The sequence below is a fragment of the Crocodylus siamensis genome, chromosome 8 (assembly GCF_052110815.1).
Source record: "Crocodylus siamensis isolate JL-2025a chromosome 8, ASM5211081v1, whole genome shotgun sequence".
In the NCBI taxonomy this organism is placed as follows: Eukaryota; Metazoa; Chordata; order Crocodylia; family Crocodylidae; genus Crocodylus; species Crocodylus siamensis.
In genome coordinates, this window is record NC_143402.1 from 4,822,762 (window position 1) to 4,839,934 (window position 17,173).

The 17,173-nt window shown below is 42.3% G+C and overlaps 1 protein-coding gene across 1 annotated transcript in view; it reads right to left on the reverse strand.

The window, feature by feature from the left end:
• Positions 1-6,017: 6,017 nt before the first annotated feature.
• The window catches only part of MCF2 (MCF.2 cell line derived transforming sequence), an 86,402-nt gene continuing 75,246 nt past the window's right edge, over positions 6,018-17,173 (reverse strand). Inside the window, exons 29-30 of the mRNA XM_090059948.1 lie at positions 14,788-14,888; positions 6,018-6,924 (exon numbers count right to left, since the gene is read on the reverse strand). Of these exons, the coding sequence (XP_089916074.1) occupies positions 6,884-6,924; positions 14,788-14,888 (142 nt within the window). The 3' untranslated portion in view covers positions 6,018-6,883. The remainder of the gene's footprint in view (positions 6,925-14,787; positions 14,889-17,173) is intronic.

A 17,173-nucleotide genomic window follows, 5' to 3' on the forward strand; every position in this document is an offset into this window, starting at 1 on the left:
GAGGGAGGGGCGGGGAGACAAAGCTGCATTCATGATAAATACCCAAATCCTACCCTTCTTCATGAGCCTGTCACTGGGTTCGGCACATTCGTCAATGCAAAGGCCAGGATTTGGCTTCAAGGCAGCAGTATCATGAGCTCATTCAACAAGTGAAAGAATATTACATTGCTCTCTGAAATGACCAGTCACGAAGCTTGACTCTGGACCTGTTGCATGCAGTAGGCAATCTTTGGGAGAGATCAGCGACCTGTCAGCATTGGCATTTGCATGTGTAAAATGACCTGAAATCAAGGACCTATTAAACTGGTATGGAAGGCGCTGCAGGATTCGCGATAATGATTTCTTATGAGGCCTGTTGAGCTTATGAAAAGATAATTGTTTAGCATCCATCCCCGTGACGCAACACAATTCAGAGTGATCACATTTAATTAGAAAAGACACGCTCGCTTCCCCTGCTGCTGTCAACTGACACAGCTTTGGTGACTTCATTGGAGCCAGGGAGACTTCAGGCCTGCAACCCCTCACTGCTGTTTCTAACATCTCACATGGTATTTCTGCTCAGGAAGTGCTTGCAAACTGATGCCATTTCAGAGGGGCACTGCCCTTGCCGTAACCAGTTTGCATTAGGGTTGGACCCAGAGGCTAACTGCCTCTGCCTTTGGCCAAACTAGATTCTCAAAACCCAGGTTGAGCAGCTCCTCAGCTTCGGAGATGTAATAAGTCCATGGGCACCTGAGTCCCTGCAGATGCCTGAGGCTCTGCCAGCAGCACCTTGTTCTTGACAGTGCTGAGCATCTTGGCACCCAGGTTATACCTAAGCACCAGCAGGACTTGCAAACGAGGCTCTCCCTGGGGCAATCTCATGGTACGTCTAACCTACAAAGGACAGAAGGAAGAGCAGCAGCACTTTCCCCTCCTCCATCTTTATTGCTGGTTCACCCAGGATGGAGGCCATCTGGATTCAGTTCCCTTCACCTACATCTTCTCCGTGCAGCCCCAGGTTGCATGGGGTGGGGGTGGGGGTGGGCAGGCACCTCTGAGGTGGACAGGAGCACTCATATCCCCCTGCTGTTGAGGCTCTTCCACTTGGCTTGCAGTCCCTAAAAAGAGAAAGGGCTGAGTGTGCCTGTACACCCTCCAGACCACGCCGGGACAAAAAATGTAAAACCTGCCAACATACCTCCACCACCCCCACTATTACGACACCACACAACAGAACCAGCACCAGTCCTGGATTTTACACCTGCACCTCCAGAAATGTAATATAATCTCATCCAATGCACCAAATGCCCTATTGGGAGATACATAGGAGAGACCAAACAACAACTGTGCACCAGAATGAGCGCATACTGAAAAGACAAGAATACCCTATGGCCTGTGGGGGCACATTTCTCACAAGAAAACCACTGTCTTTCCAATCTCTCAGTTTTAATCCCCAAAGGGATTTTACAAAACACCTGGCACAGACGAGCCTACGAACTTCGCGTCATCGACCTACTGGATACAAAAAATCATGGACTAAATATAGACACTGGATTTATGACACACGATAACCTGCTTGACACCTGACTCCCCAAGTACCTCTCCACTATTTACCAGCTACATTCATTCTCTCCTCCAACCCCCCAAACTCCTCAATTTACTTCTTCATTGACTGCCTTTCTTGCCTGCAGACCAACCTCTGGCTTCTTTACTATTCCTCCCATCCAGGAAGAGCACACACCAACTGCAGATGAGTATCTGTGTCCAAAAGCTCGCAAAGAAGAATTTTTCTATTTGAATTGCTCTAATAAAAGATATCAGATTTACCCAAAGAACTTGTCTTCCTATGTCTTTAGACCAACATGGCTACAGCCTATACCAGCGCACACCCTCATGATTAGGGCACAATCTGGGAAGAGGAGAGACCCTGGGTCCAATCCTTGCTCCATTAAATAGCTCAGCACTTTCTTCCCAGGTGTGTATGATCCAGCTATTAAATCCTGCACCTCCCCACTCCACCTCGTCCCCAGCCCAGTGACCATTTGACATGTCAAGAACAGCTCCGGCAGGAGGGTTTGAAAACTGTCCCTCACCAATTGATCTACAGCCTGGGGGCTTCAGACTCAAACACCTACCTCTAGGAGGGCTCAGTGCCATGATCCCCAAGTTGAACCTTCATGGTACAGCAAGTAAGTCCTAACTTCTCTATGATTTAAGTCCTAGAGAGAGGCAGGATTCAAACATCTGCCTAGGCTCTATCCTTCCTACTGACAGGTTTGGATGTGCACTGTGGAGGGAGTGTTGCTTTGCAACTTGGGTAGCATTCATTCAATTAGGCACCTAAAAACTTAGCTGCCTCTGCATTTGGTGCTGAAAAACCCACGTGGATCTGCCCTTTGCTGCCCTTTCCACTATGGTTACCTCTAGGTATCTGAATGGGCAATGCCAGATGGTTCCAGAATTAATGGGATTTGAGCTCCGACTGTGATCAATGTGGCACCTACAAAATATAGGAATTGTATTTATTTCAAATAATTTAATAATAATTCACAAATCCAGCATTGTGTAACTTTTTTATCTTTGCCTAGTTTTAGGCATTTCTATTTGTGCTTTGCCCAGAGTTTGTATGAGCTAACACTAGAAGCATTAAAAGGAAAAGCCACTGACGCCCTAAAATGACCCAAAACATTTCCCTTGAACTCTGATGACCCGAAGCATTGAACATTCAGCCATCTGAATGGTAAGTGCTGATTTTGGGCGGCAATTTCACTCCACTGCTTTTGTGGCCTCCAGATATCCATCACCATTGTAAGGAAAACAGCATTAACATCTTACCTGGAAAAAGTATGTACATGCAGCTGATCAATGGGCACAGGAACAAAACCATACCTTGCTAAGTGAGGCCACGTGCTCGCATACACTCCAGAAAATCCAAGCCTGGGATTCAATTTTTTGCTTGAACTCCTGAGTTATTGCTAGTTACAAGAGCTAATTACAGCTCGGTACAGTCAGGGAATCTTTGGTATGACAGCACGTTTCATAAAAAGATCATTTCTAGTTAAACTGTAAGCTGAAGAACTTGAAGCAAGATGAGATGTGTCTAATAACAGGTATCACCTCTGGACCCAGAGTTTTAGAGTTTTGCGCTTGTATTTTGTCTTGGACCCACACTGCTACCAAATACATCCCTGTTCATTCCCCCTTTCCCCATCCGCTCTTTGCCTCTGTGCAACACGGGAGACTGGACCAGAGGGATCTATGGTTTGACCCAATAAATGGCAATATGTTCCTCAGTCCCACTGTGTATTTTGTGGACCCACTGGCCCTACCCATGCCACTCCCTGCAGTTTTGCCCTAGGCAGACTCTGATAGCTTTGTGGACAGCAGTCATGTCTTGCAAGAACCAGGGTCCTGTAGGTCTTATGGTCTTATTCATAGTGCTCCACTACTCTAAGAGATGAAGGGATATTCTTGAAAGCTAAACTAAACAGAGGGTACACAGACTGGTACAGGGACACATCAAATTCTGGGTCTGTTACATGTGTCCACAACTAAGCGAGTTACCCTGAGCAATCACATTTCCCAAACCCAAGGATAGTGCAATAAATATACTAGGAAAAACTTTTGAAGTAGATAATTATTGGCTCCGGTCACCTCTGGTTTCCACTGAAACCCAATGAATTGTACTAAAATAGTAGACTTTGGCACTGGTCACTCCACATGCCGATGTCCCAGGTTCATCACTCAGCTCAGCTTTGGGAATAGATCCACAGTCCTCAGCAAATCCTGGGCCCATCAGGGGACACTTCCTTGATTTGCAAGGTCACCTACCTACCTAGCTTCTTCCTTCCTTTCCAGAGGCAAAATAATAGGGAAGAAAACACTCACCGTTTTTTGCACATTCACTGTATCATTGTTTCATTCATAACATTTCTGCCAAGGTCACTGCTGCAGTGAAAACCACTGGAAAAACATTGTGTGCACCTGTCCGACAACAGCAAGTATGCATCAGTCCTGGCACTACAGTGCCTGAGAAGCACACCACGGGAAGGTGAATAAATTGCTACATGGCTCGCCCACCTTCGGCATTATTCAAATGTGAGCTTGATTACTTACTTGTATAACCAGGGTAAACCTGTGCATTAAAATGGATGAAAAAGCAAATAGCCAGGAGGTAAACTAGACCCCCATGCTACAGCAAAACTAAAATATTGCCTGTAAGCATGATTATGCTGGTGTAAAAGGGGTGGGTGGGACTTAAGTGCTTGGGAGCATATGCTAACTGATCTCATGCAAGTGTTCGGTGTGTCCTTTGTCCGTCTCTCCCCAGTTGAACTAATTTTCATCTTATTTCTCAAGAGAACCAAAGTATTTGGGCAGGGGTTGGACTAGAAGTGACCTCCTGAGGTCTTTTCCAACCCTCATTTTCTATTCTATAATTTTAATTTTTACCTTGCATGACTAGCAAGTTCCGTGGACATCAACACCAGTTACTAATAGGCTCTGGACCTCAGGTTTGGACCTGACCTCGATCTCAATTCAACGCCTTTAAATCCCACTGAAGTCAACAGGATGGAGCATGCACTCAAGTGTTTCCTTGAATCGGGGCCATCCATAGCGCTGATACCGTGCAACCTTCAATCCTCAACTCCTTACCCCTCTAGTGCTGGGTCTTTCTTAGCAACAAGTCAGGTGTGTCAAATTGTACAGCAGGATGGAGATACAGATCAATGCTCCTGAAGGACACTGAGATTTAGAGCAAGATTTATAGTCTGTATTTGAGGCTGCAGCAGGAAAAGTGCAATGCTTTTATCACCAGTTTATCTACCAGTAAGCAAATCAGATCTTTTCTGATGTCTCTGCATACTATTTGCAGTCAGAACATGTACAATTAGGGCTGTTAGGAAGAAATGAAATGTAACTGCCTTTGTAAAGGCAAAGTGCAGAAGCTTTTAGGATATAATTAAACATTCTCATATGAATTTCTTTATTTAACAATGTTTGAGTTTTAAATATAGATTTAACACATTTTTTACAAGTACATATACAATATAGTTCATTTAAATTTGCGAACAGGGAAAATCCTCTGCTTCATTTTGTAGTACCATATACATGAACAGCTTAGTTAAACCATGTACTTCAGGTAACATAACATTAATTGTGCAAAGTTTCAAATGTTAAAAGTCTAAGACTGCACATTCAGGTTTGCAGAACTTATCCATCTCATAAATTAATAAAAGCCTGGATTGAACACTATGGAAGACAAAGAAGATTAAAACCATTTCAATATGCAATGTGTGCTATGTTTTAAACATTAATATTTACATCTGTACCTCAAAAATGTGTACTTATTATGACAAGAATTGTTACTACTATCAGTAGTCCTGACAGTACTTCAAGAGAATCTTATTTTTAGTCCTAACAAGTGCATTGTGATTCAGTTTAAAATAGAAATATACTTGAATGACTTAAAAATTGTCCATTAGGAATTCCAGTGATTGGACAATGTTGGGATATTTCTAGGGGTTTTTTTTGCAATGATGCTTAATTCAAATCCAACTGATCAAAATGAATGAGGTATTCTCTACAGTACTCAATAGATACATTAGCAAAGTGCCAGAGCGCGTAAGAACTGTATACTAGTGTACTATGAAATGTCCTGTACAGTTCCAATGACAGCTCTTCATTAACTCAAGGACTCCTTTGTACAAAAGTGATCACTGGAAAAAAAAAAACTGCACCGTGTAACAATGTTTACTTTCACCATAACACTAAGGTCTTGCGGTTCACCGATCAAATGGGTCCCTCCGTCCACAGTGTACAATATTTCGGTCAGATGGGACAGTGTAAATTCAAGTCTACATGCATTCCACTAACCCTGTTTTTTTAGCACATCCAGAATTATCTTCGTACACATCAATTAAAAGCTAAACCACCTGCACATGTGTATTACAAGAAGAAACCTGGACAAAGAAACACTCAATAAATTATGAAAATCATTAATATTCTCCCTCCCACCCCACCCCCCCAAAAAAAGTTCAGTAGGTAAGGTATCAGTAAAGATGCTGAAAAGTACAGTCTTATAACATTTTTAGTGCAAACATGGACATTTAACTTACAGTTATGGCACGTGTTCCAGAAGTACAATACGTTAAATGTAAACTTCAACACTTGCTAGATACAGGTTTTAGCCTCGGGACACTTTGGAGCCCTAGGTGATTTTTGACAACCCTGAGTTGTCAGTTAGCAGGCCTGATCCAAAGCTCATGGAAACCAATAGGGATCTTTCTGGTGACTACCACAGGCTTTGCATCAGACCTTAAGTGCAAAAAGAGATTCTTTAGCATTATTGCATCATCATATCAACGAACCAGATGATGATCTTACTGTACATTACATTCATGTAACTGAAATATATTTAAACCTGTTCCATAAAAATTAACCGGATCAGAAATGTAGCTTTTTAAATTTTTTTTTTTTTTGGTTTACCAAAACTTAACTTTCATTTGCAATCAATGGCAACAAATATTTTCAGAGAGTAAGTAGATAAAACCTTCAACCTGTAGAATAAATGTCGGGCTTCTAAACAAAGTGTGTAGAACGAAAAGCTGCTGATATACTTCTTGGATGAAAGTTAATGGATGTCATGGAAAAATAGCAAGTAAAAATAAAACAATACTGTACTTTCCTCAGGGGGAAAAAAAACGAAAGAGCGAAGAATGGCTTCCTTTATGACTATGACAAACTGCAGCCCCATTCAGTGCAGATGAAGTTGTGAAGATCTGTGAATGTGATGAATAGTACAGGGTAACTCCAACTACTGTGCTATTTCTCTGTAACACCTAGTTCAAAGTTTCCAAACGAGCATCAAAAAATGGGATGCTACTAGTTCACTCTTAGTTCAGGGGGCACTAAACTTTCTTGGGTTACACAGGGCAGCATCTATAAAGTAATGAAGAATGACGTTAATATTGTAGCATCTTATTCCAAGAATACATCATTTCCTGTAACCATGTCACATTTGTACAATATGAATGGGCCAAATCTAGTAGTACTCCCACTAATTTCGGCGGGAGTCTTTGTCAAACAAGGACCGTGACCCTCATTTGAGTTCAATAATCCACCCACTGATTACCACCCCACAGCCAGCTGATACCTCTCTACATTTACGTCCTGTGTAACTCCACTGCTTCTTTACAGAGTAACAAAAAGTTTGCTATATGCGCTGATCAGAATCTCAGCTTGTAAAAGGTAGACCCTGCTTTCTGTTTCAAAGGCAAAAAGTCAACATCGTTTTTAATGGACCCTGCATACATAATTCTGTTCGCATAAATGATAAATCTTGCGACTGAATCCGTTAAAGTGCATGAGTAATAGTGCAAAACACTTACATTATATCTGCAAAGCTACACGTGAGATATTAAATAGAATGTGTACCATACTTGTGAATTCTGGCAAACATGCTTGTTTAAACTTGTGAGAGCTCGGCATTTTCAACACAGTACAATACAGTGTGGTCAGTTTAAACCAAGTGGCCCAGAGTGCCACATGTGACACTTGATACCAGTTCACTGAAGTCAACAGGAAGATACCTCCTCCTCCCCCTGATTGCCACAAGCATTGCAATTAAGCCAATAATGCATACTTCTAAGTGATAATGACCCACTGCATTAACCAAAGGGATATGCAATGTATGTCCATAGGGCTCCTATAGTTGGGGAATATCCTTAATTATGCTTTGCTGAAAGCACAGTGCATCCACATATATAATACAAGCCCTTACAGCTTGAAGGGGCTAATTTGGTGGTCAGCATAGTGTTGCTACTTGAAATCATGAACAGAACAGAAGCAAGAGTTAACTAAGACCCTGACCCTATCACGAGCTCATGCCAATGTTTCCTTCTGGATCCTCCTTCAAATGAATGAGGGGACCATGTAGGAAGAACTCATGGCAGCAAACCCCTGGGAAGAAGTCTTTCAACTCTGATGCTCCTGAATATCTTTTCTTAGGGACTGGACTCAAGTCACGATTCAGCCTAGACTCCAATTTTGCTGCCATCGCTTCGCATCTGCAAAATAACTGCACCTCAACTAATTGCTGTCACAGCTCATTGTTTGTTCGGTGGGCTCAAGGAGAGGTATTGTTCCTAGCTGTCCAAAGCTTTGTCTGCATGCTGAGTCTGATCAGTTATACCACTGCAGAGATATCGTATAAGCCCCTATGGTGACACCCTGATTCCAAATCCACAATCGGTGGCCACCACAGGAGTGCCAAGCTCCTGTTGCATTAGAGTTAACCTCAGTGAATGACTTCCAAGATACGGCTCTTCACCTGCTCAGCAATACTGGTAACCTACACACACGTACACCACATTGCAAGGTGTGAGGTTTCAGCCTTAAAACGTGCCCCAGAGGCCTGTATCTCTATCAGCTACACCACTACCCCATCTAATGTGTTTTTCCCCTTTTACTCCCTGATGGCTTTTGCAATGCACCATTAGCAAAATATTATCTCTAAAGGCAAATGCATATACACACACAGTTGCAAAGAGGCCACTTAACACTCTTTTTAAGTGCAGATCCAACATTTTTCCTGAGTATTTGCAGGTGGGATTATCAGGAACACTCCCATTGCATGCCACAAGAATTGACAGCAATAGATAATGAACTAGACCAACACTGAAAGCTTCTGAAACCTCAAGTCTTTGTCTAGTCCTCTTGAATATATGCAAATACCTTGTGGGCCAGCTCAGAGTCATTTCAAGCAGGGGCCTGATTCTCATCTTATTTATGTCTGTGTAAATCAAGCCAGGCGCCTATGGAATTGCATTACCATATATTAGCAGAGACTCAGACTGGCAGCCTCTACAGAGGTAACTGGATGCAATTTCTTTTGTACCTGGGCCTCGAGTCTTGCAAGCAGATTTGCAGAGGCAGACCCTTACTGTAAGCCAGTGGGGCTCAAGATTTCCCACCCCTATAAGCACCCTTTGGAAAGGAGGCTTGGTTTCCAACAGCCCAGATCTGAGCTAGCAAATAGTAGCAAAAGTCCTTCCAACTTTCACTCACTTTGGCACCCTATGCCCAACCCCCATGGGGCTATATGCACATATTTCATGTATTGCAGCTACTAACTGAAGAGTCTCAAAGCTGTAGAAAAGTAGATGGATATTGTAAACTTCTGGAGGACACACATTAATAGGTAGAGTTGGACAGGATTTTAGTCTACAGTTAATACTACTTGAAAGGACACTTTTTAAAGCGATTACTCCTATAAACAAGCATAGTCTGTTCCTTATTTTTCTGCCTTCCCACCCCATTTGGGGCGTTTACTAGCACTTCGTGAATAGCCAGTCTGATTATATTCTTTTTTATAGCCCATCCAATCCCCAGTCCTATGAATACTGGAGTAGATTGGATGCTACATGCATGCCCAATTGGTATAATTAATGGGTCTATTTGTGCAACAAGAGGCCTAGTTTCCATTGTTCACATGGCTGGCTTTCTTTTCACTTTTTTCTTAGCCAGGAACTGGGGAATGGAAAAGCCACATGAAAAAACAGAGCAATGTGATTGTAAACCCTCACTAATAAGGAAGGCACCCCAGAACAGGTCAAATACCTGCAGCACTTGTCATCATTGTCTTTTTTTTTTTTTAACTGACCATGTTCCAAGTGAATGTCCTTCAAACCGGGAATAATAGTCTAGTCCCTTAACCTAGCATGAAAAAACATCCACATGGCATGTCTTTCAGCATGCTGAAACTCAGAAACATCTACAGAAGCACATCTGGCATCATCTACTCTGATTGCAGTATTTGGTGTGAGCAAGATGTTTTTTCCTTTTAGCAGCATTTCTTTGACACTGCTGAGAGACCAGAAGAGAAAAGAAAGAGCTTAACTTCTATTTGAGACAGGAGGCTGCAGTGTTTTCTGGCATGAATGTCGGGCCAGGGAAACGAAAGCAAGCCACAAATCTCTTCCTGTGTTGTGGCAAGGACCTCAGTCCCTGCCATCCCAGTTCCTAATGTGTGATTAATGAGGTGCTGCAGCACTGCCAGAAAGCTAGGGGGGGTGACAGGTCTTTTCTTCATCGACACAAATGCCTGACTGTAAATCATGGGAATGAGTGATCTTTGGCATTGTTGGCCACAAATGGCATTTTTTAGGGATGGGAGGGTCCTTTGTGGAGCTGCATTGCCTGTTGTAAACCAGATCGTTCACCTCAAGTGGAAACAGTCCTAAAGTTATCAAGGAAAATATTTTCTATCAACTCGCATTAAAGATAGCTCAAATGGCCATGTCACGTATGTCTGCTTTAGCAAGGCATCTTAAGCTACATGCTTAAACCTAAGTAGAAGCGATTGCTTGAACATTAGTATTTCATGAACATGCATGCTGTCTAGAAAATCCTTTCACTATGGCTAAAAACAGATGGCAGGTCCTGTCCAGATGGACTGCCTGGGCTTTGACGAAACAGGGAGGTGACACTGTTATTTAATGCATACAACTGGAACAGCCATTAACTGGAATTAACCCCAATGGTCCCTGGGGAATACGCGTTATCTCCATGCTTCGCTGGTACTTAGGGTGGCACAATGAGTTTGTATGCCTATAGGATGCCAGAATAAAAATATGCTGTTCCAGGGGAAATTGCCTGTCTGTTTTTAGCCTATGAGATTTATACCTCCAGCGCCAAGTGATTTCTGCTGCTCTTTAATGCACTCAGAAATCCACGTACAAAGTGGAATATTTAAGTCTGGGTCTCCACAAATCTAGCACTTGTTTGCTAAGGATGAAGCAAGAGCTGGATTAGCAGTTACAACTCATTTATTTTTAAGGTAAGACTTGCATGGAGCATAATAAAACGCTCTCTCCCTCCACCAAGCACTATTCAGTGCCCTTTCAATTAATGGTATCATCATGATCCAAATTCCTTACTGGAAGGCAGTGATATCTACCTGGAACGGGAGGAGCTAGGACAAAAACCAGTTGCAGCAAACCGGCTTCACAACTAACACTCATTGATATAGCAGAGTATAGCTTCTAGGAGGATTTTGCAGCCTGTCTCTCAAATGCACCCTCCTCTTTTTTGGTTTACTTGTGGTATGACTGCCTTTCTCCCCCTTCCAGCCCCCCCCCGCTTTTTTGGAATAAACAGCCTGAGGAACTAATGAAAAAAACATTTTTGTATCAGTTCCCTAAAATAAAAGCAGCCCCCAAAACAACTGGAAAAGATTCTGAGCTGATTTCTTATTTTTAGAGGAAGTTTTAATCTCTGTCTCAGAAGCTAGAGACAGACATTACACAATAAACCGATTTAAGTGATCAGAAACTGGCTGCAACCTGTAACAGAACAGATGTTCAGTGCACATAAACCAGTTTGAAAATGGCTGCAACCAATTTGGGATGAACCTGGTTGAATGTAGTATCAGATTCAACGTAATATTAGATGTCTGTCCCAGATCAGACGGGATGTAGATTCAGGAATGAGACAACAGAGAGGATTTTTGGTATATTGCTCATGAGACCTCTTCCCTGCTGATCTCCAAATGGATTTTAAGGCATAGAACCCTGCTTTTTTCATTAAATGTTGAGGTCTCTGGATATGATGGCTTTGCACTGAAATAATAAACTCCTAGGATCTTCTATGGCTTGGTTGTGGATTTCCCTGTATTTGGCTTTGAGGGTTTGAGTTCATGACAAGATAGGACCAAGAAAAAACACTCAAAGCTGCCAACCTCTGTGATATGATAGCATCACATTTCATACAACAATAAAAATAGACACCAGAAGACTCCACGATTTCTGCATCTCAGCCACTCCAGTTCAAATTCACTTTTGCTTATACAGAGGGGGTGTTTTAGCCAGCCCTAGTAATTCAGCTTAGGCTCTGAAGTGAAGCATGGGAATGGGTTACCAGAGAGGTGGTGCAGTCTCCATCCTCGGAGGTTTTTAAGCCCTGAGTAGACAAAGCTTCGGCTGGGATGATGGAGTCGGGGCTGGTCCTGCTTTGAGCAGGGGGTTGGACTAGCTGTGATCTCCTGAAGTCCCTTCCCACCCTCATTTCCTATGAGTCTATGATTTTAAGTTTACCGGTGTTGTTTCTGTTGGTATGTCATTAGACCAGACTACAGTCAAATCCTACCCTCACTTATTCCCAGTAGTTGCATTATCTTCAATCACCCTCCATTACACAGGCTAAACATAGGGCTGCATTTTGCTTTGGCAAAAGTCAGCGACTGTGATCCAATGTATACAAAAACATAGAGCTAATGAGTATGAAAATACCAGCTGTAAACCACTGTTCAGAGCACACGTGCACAGTAATTGCAAAGAGGTGACATCATGGGAAACCACTAGAAACCAGGAAGATTTTTATATCATGGCTAAAAATTTCAACCTTCAATGGTTAAAATTAGGCACCAAACTCCATATTTAGTCACCTAGAAAAATGGCCTGATTTTCAGAGGCACCGAGACCCTCCAGTTTCTCTAGAACTTAATGGAAAATGCAGCCAATGTACAAACAGCCTGAAATCTTCTGATTTGTCCCTACGCTTTATGAGACACACTTTAAACTACGCACGTAGTGTCATACGCACGTGTATGACCTCTTTAATAACACAAAATACCATTGCATAACAATTCTGAAAACCCTTTTTCTAGGCTTGGACACTGTGACAGACCCTAAGGGACTTAAGGGAAATAAGTCTTATGGACAAGTAAAAATATGGAAGGTGTGTGAGTGTCCTCACACACACTTACACACACATACACGTCGTGCATATTCAGCAACGGACCTCTCCTTTGCAAACGGCATCAAGAAATTTTGCAAGCTGAGAAAAATCATTGGATGACTAGAATAGTTACAACTTTGGGAACCTTATGGGTTTTGTTGCAAATACACTACATATATTCAGTGACTTTTTTCTTAACAACAAGGAGAGAGAGTCTTGAGCTTAAACAGGCAAGAAAATACCTTGGATTGTCCTACCAAATTGGCTAAAGTGCACATAAGTATCGAGTCTGGAATTGCTTGAATGACCAGTAAATACAGAAATATAGAGCAAGGAAAGAGCTTACAGTATAGAGAGCAAATAGGAACTACCTACCAAGCGTTACCTGCCCCAGTTAAAGATAGATCATTAGCAATGTGTCGGTGGCAGTGCGGGACTCCCTGAGTCAAAGCTATTCTTCTGTATCTTTTCCCCCGTAAAACTTTTCTCAGTTTTTACTCAATGACATGGTCCCTAGTGGCCCAACCCCTATAAAACAAGCCAATGGGCAAAGCCTACTTGCAACCTGCCACCAGACAGCATTTGTGACTAGTGGGATCTCAAAAATTTGCTCATAAAAAAAACACCGTGCAGGGACACATTATGTTATCCAGGAGTTTCTGATAGAGTCAAGATGGTCTGATTTTGAATATATCCTCTATTCATCCTGGTGAAATCTGATACCAAACAATGCACTAAGTCCCTGTTAAAATCATTCCAGGCTACCTGGGATGAGAAAAACTTGACATAAGTGATATAGTAACATTTCACAGGGGAAAAAATGAAAAAGAATATTCGGCACTGAAAAAAAAATGAAGAAAAAAAATCTCAATGTTTCAGAGCTGAAGTCCACCGGGATTTTGAAGTTTTGGCTGAATTTTGTTGAATTTTGCTTGGAAGGGGGCAATGTGTTTTCTGATAATATTTCTGTGGGTGGTTGGTTTTGTGGTATGACTTTATAAATAGTTTTAATAAAAGGATCACAATAGTGTGAACAATTTTCCTGGGTTTTTTTTTGGGGGGGAGGGGGTTGGCTTTTTTGTTGTTGTTGGTTTTTTGTTTTTTTGAGCAGATTTGCTCCCAGCTCTATTTCTTGCTTGCAATGGTGCAGTCCAGGGGTAGGCAACTTTTTTTGGCTGCGGGCTGAAACAACCCACTGTGGGTCAGAGGTCGGTGGGCACTAGGACTGGGCCACACTGCCTCTTGTCCCTGAAGTGGCACAGGCGAGCACCTGCAGTCAAAGCCCTCTGACACTGAGTGCTCCCATTTCTCAGCCCACGGACCATAGGTTGCTTACTCTTGCTGTGGTAGGATGCCATTAAAGCAAGCAGCTGTCCAATATATGCAGAAATGAAAAGGGAGTCTAACAGTGTTCCCCCCCGTGTCATTTGTTCTGCAGTTAGATCATTTTGTCTCTGGATTTGTGCTGAGACACTGCATGATAAAAACACATTTTTGAATCTAGGAGTCTTCCATGGAAACCCAGTGACACGTAGCTAATGAACTTGATCACGGCTAGCAGGGAGCTAGCAGCTGGGTGAACACTGAGGAGACCTGTCCAGGCTGGTTGCAAAGGCCAGCGAAGTTAATGAAACTGCTCCCTTCAAAAGGCTTTGGCTGGGGACGGCTAGATGATTTTATATTCCCATGAGGGTCCAAACTGCAGTGAGTAGACCATGTAGCCATGGAAATCCCTCTGTGGCAGAGTGCTGTCCCTGCTCTCAGCAAACCAGACCAAGTGCTCCTACAAATGCATCTAACTTTACAGAGGATGGCTGTGATTTTATCAGGGCCTCCTTCCTAAAAAAAAAAAATCACAGGAGAGTCTTAATGAGCCAACAAATGAGCCGCAGCTTATCATGAGACTTCTGCAGGTTTTTTGGAGCAGATTGCTTTTCTATTAATTCTTGTTTTTTTCCTGCTGCAGCTTACACAGCTGGATCTAATACACAACACATAATGCAAGGCATGGTTTAAAAAGCCTCAGCTGAGTTCTGAAAGGGTTTGTGTCGGCTTATCATATGATACCTGCAACTTTGGCATGCCGAAACCTACAGTCACCAATTACTATCTGCAAACTGTTGACGGGAATCCAGCCTTCTTTTCTTCTGTTAAGATTTTTCACCAACCTTCGAATGATAAACGTAGTATTGGAAAAGGTTAGCGGTTTTATAGCAGGAAATAACAGTTCGCATGCAATTGTCATGACTAATTTGTAAAAAATTACAGAACATAGATGCTGTTGAAATATGTGGCCTGGATCCATCAAAGCACTTCAATGAGATTAGGACCAGGCTCAAGTACTTTGCTGAATCCGGGGCAGGCTGCCTAAAAGAAAGCATCTAAATCAATGCTTAGGCACCTGCAAATCCTTATAGCCATAAATAATCTTAGTCAGACAAACAGTCTGACTGAATTCAGTGAACCTAACCAGAAGCTCTTATATTACTTTATTATAAAATCGTACAATGTTATGTAATATTGCCTATTATCTTTTTATAAGTTTTTACACATAAGCATTGATATTATTGGGGCTTGGGGCAAGGTAGCCAGGTTTGAAACTAAGACTTCAATGGCTCTAAAACTTCAATGGTTTTATTTACAAATATATATAACCAAGGCATCTTTACCATCTGACATGAATTTAATCATTTTTTAAACTTATTACATAATAAATTGTAATGTTTTCTTGATAACACTTAACCAGCCTATATTATTCCAGATTCCCTTTGATGCTCTTGTGACGCAGGTAAATATAAATTGGTAACCCTAGCTATAAAGGGCTGTCTGATGCACAGAGGTTAAGTGATTTGCCTAAAGCTATAAAGGGAGTCAGTGTCAGAGCTGGGAACTCAAGACCTCCCTGCCCCCAGTCTTTGTCTAGCCCACCACTACTGCTTATCATTGGTTGTTTTACATCTTTCAGAAGTGCAGCATCATTCGGTGCCATGTACACCCTTGCCATTTTTCACCACTTTTTTTTCCAGACTACTGCTGTGTCTAGTTCTCACCTATCCAGGATCACCATTTGGTCTCAGGGGTATGATGCCACATTGTGACACAAAGAGATGGAGTTGACGTTTGGCACTGCTACTTCTTTCTATTAGAATCAAGAAACTATCTATCTCTGTGCCTCAGTTCCCCATCTGTAAAATGGGGATAATACCAGTTTCCTTGCATAATAGCTACTACACAACAATAATAGATAATACCTAATATTACTAGATACAGAATCCCCTTGCCCATGTCTCTTGCCATGCCCATGTACGGTGCCTACCACAGTAGCTCCTCCAAGCCCTATGTCAGCCCAAATTACTGAACAAACACCGCTCACTCACCAGCGCTGCCAGGAGTGAACTAACATGCAAGGATAAGAGGCAGGATTTTAAGATACAGGGAGCCTGGGGTGTGGGGCAGCCAGCCTGCCAGCCTGGAGCTGCTCTGCCCGGCTCAACGTGCTGCGGAGGGGCTGACTGGGGCAAGAGAGTGCTACTGTGCAGGGTAGTTGGCAGGCAGCCCCCACACCGTAGCACCCTGGTCCCCCAGCCTGCCTCCCTCACTTCCTACACGTGCGCTGTGGTGCACTAAATAACTCCACCATAGGACAGTACTTGTGTCGGGCAGTACTATCCTATAGCAGAGTAAATTAATTAACTCTGCTAATAGCACTGCACATGTGGACGGTGACGCTTTACTGTGGAGCTAATTAGTTAACTCGGAAGTAAAGCGCGTGTGTAGATGCCGCAACAGAGAGCTTACTTTTGGACTCTCTCTCTCAAAACTGCTAGAAAGCCAGTCAGGACTGACAGCCCATCAGTAGAGGGCACTACTGCACCCTCATACTAGTCTCCATTATACAATAAGATCAAAGAAATAGATGTTTTTGGTTCACTGTTTTCCCTCCCCAAATTATAACATACAAATAATAATAAATTCCTCCAGTTTAGAATTAAAAAAGTCATTTAAAAGAGTTTGGCAAATAACAAATTTGGGGGAAAAAATCATTTTGGTTCGACTGAAACAGCTTCTTTTAACAAAATTAAAAAGACGCCTTTTGATTTTGAGCTGTTGACATTTTGTGTCTGTAAAAAATAAATAAATAAATAAATAAAAGAAGAAATGTTGGAACAAAAATTGTTCAAATAAAAATCAAGGTTTTAAAATGCCACATCCGGCAGGCTGCATTTTGCAGAATTTTTCCCCGAACAATAAAAAGGGAGGAAATCTACATATATTTGCCAAATGTTTCAGTATCAGTGAATGGGCTTGTTCCACTGAAGCAGCAATGCACTCAGCAAAACTGGTTTCATTGCTTTATGCATTGATGTCCTGCATATTGAGCTCCATTTATCTGAAAATACCAATGACTAGATCTTGGCTAGGAATCTCCTTAAGGGAATTTTGTAGCTGCGCC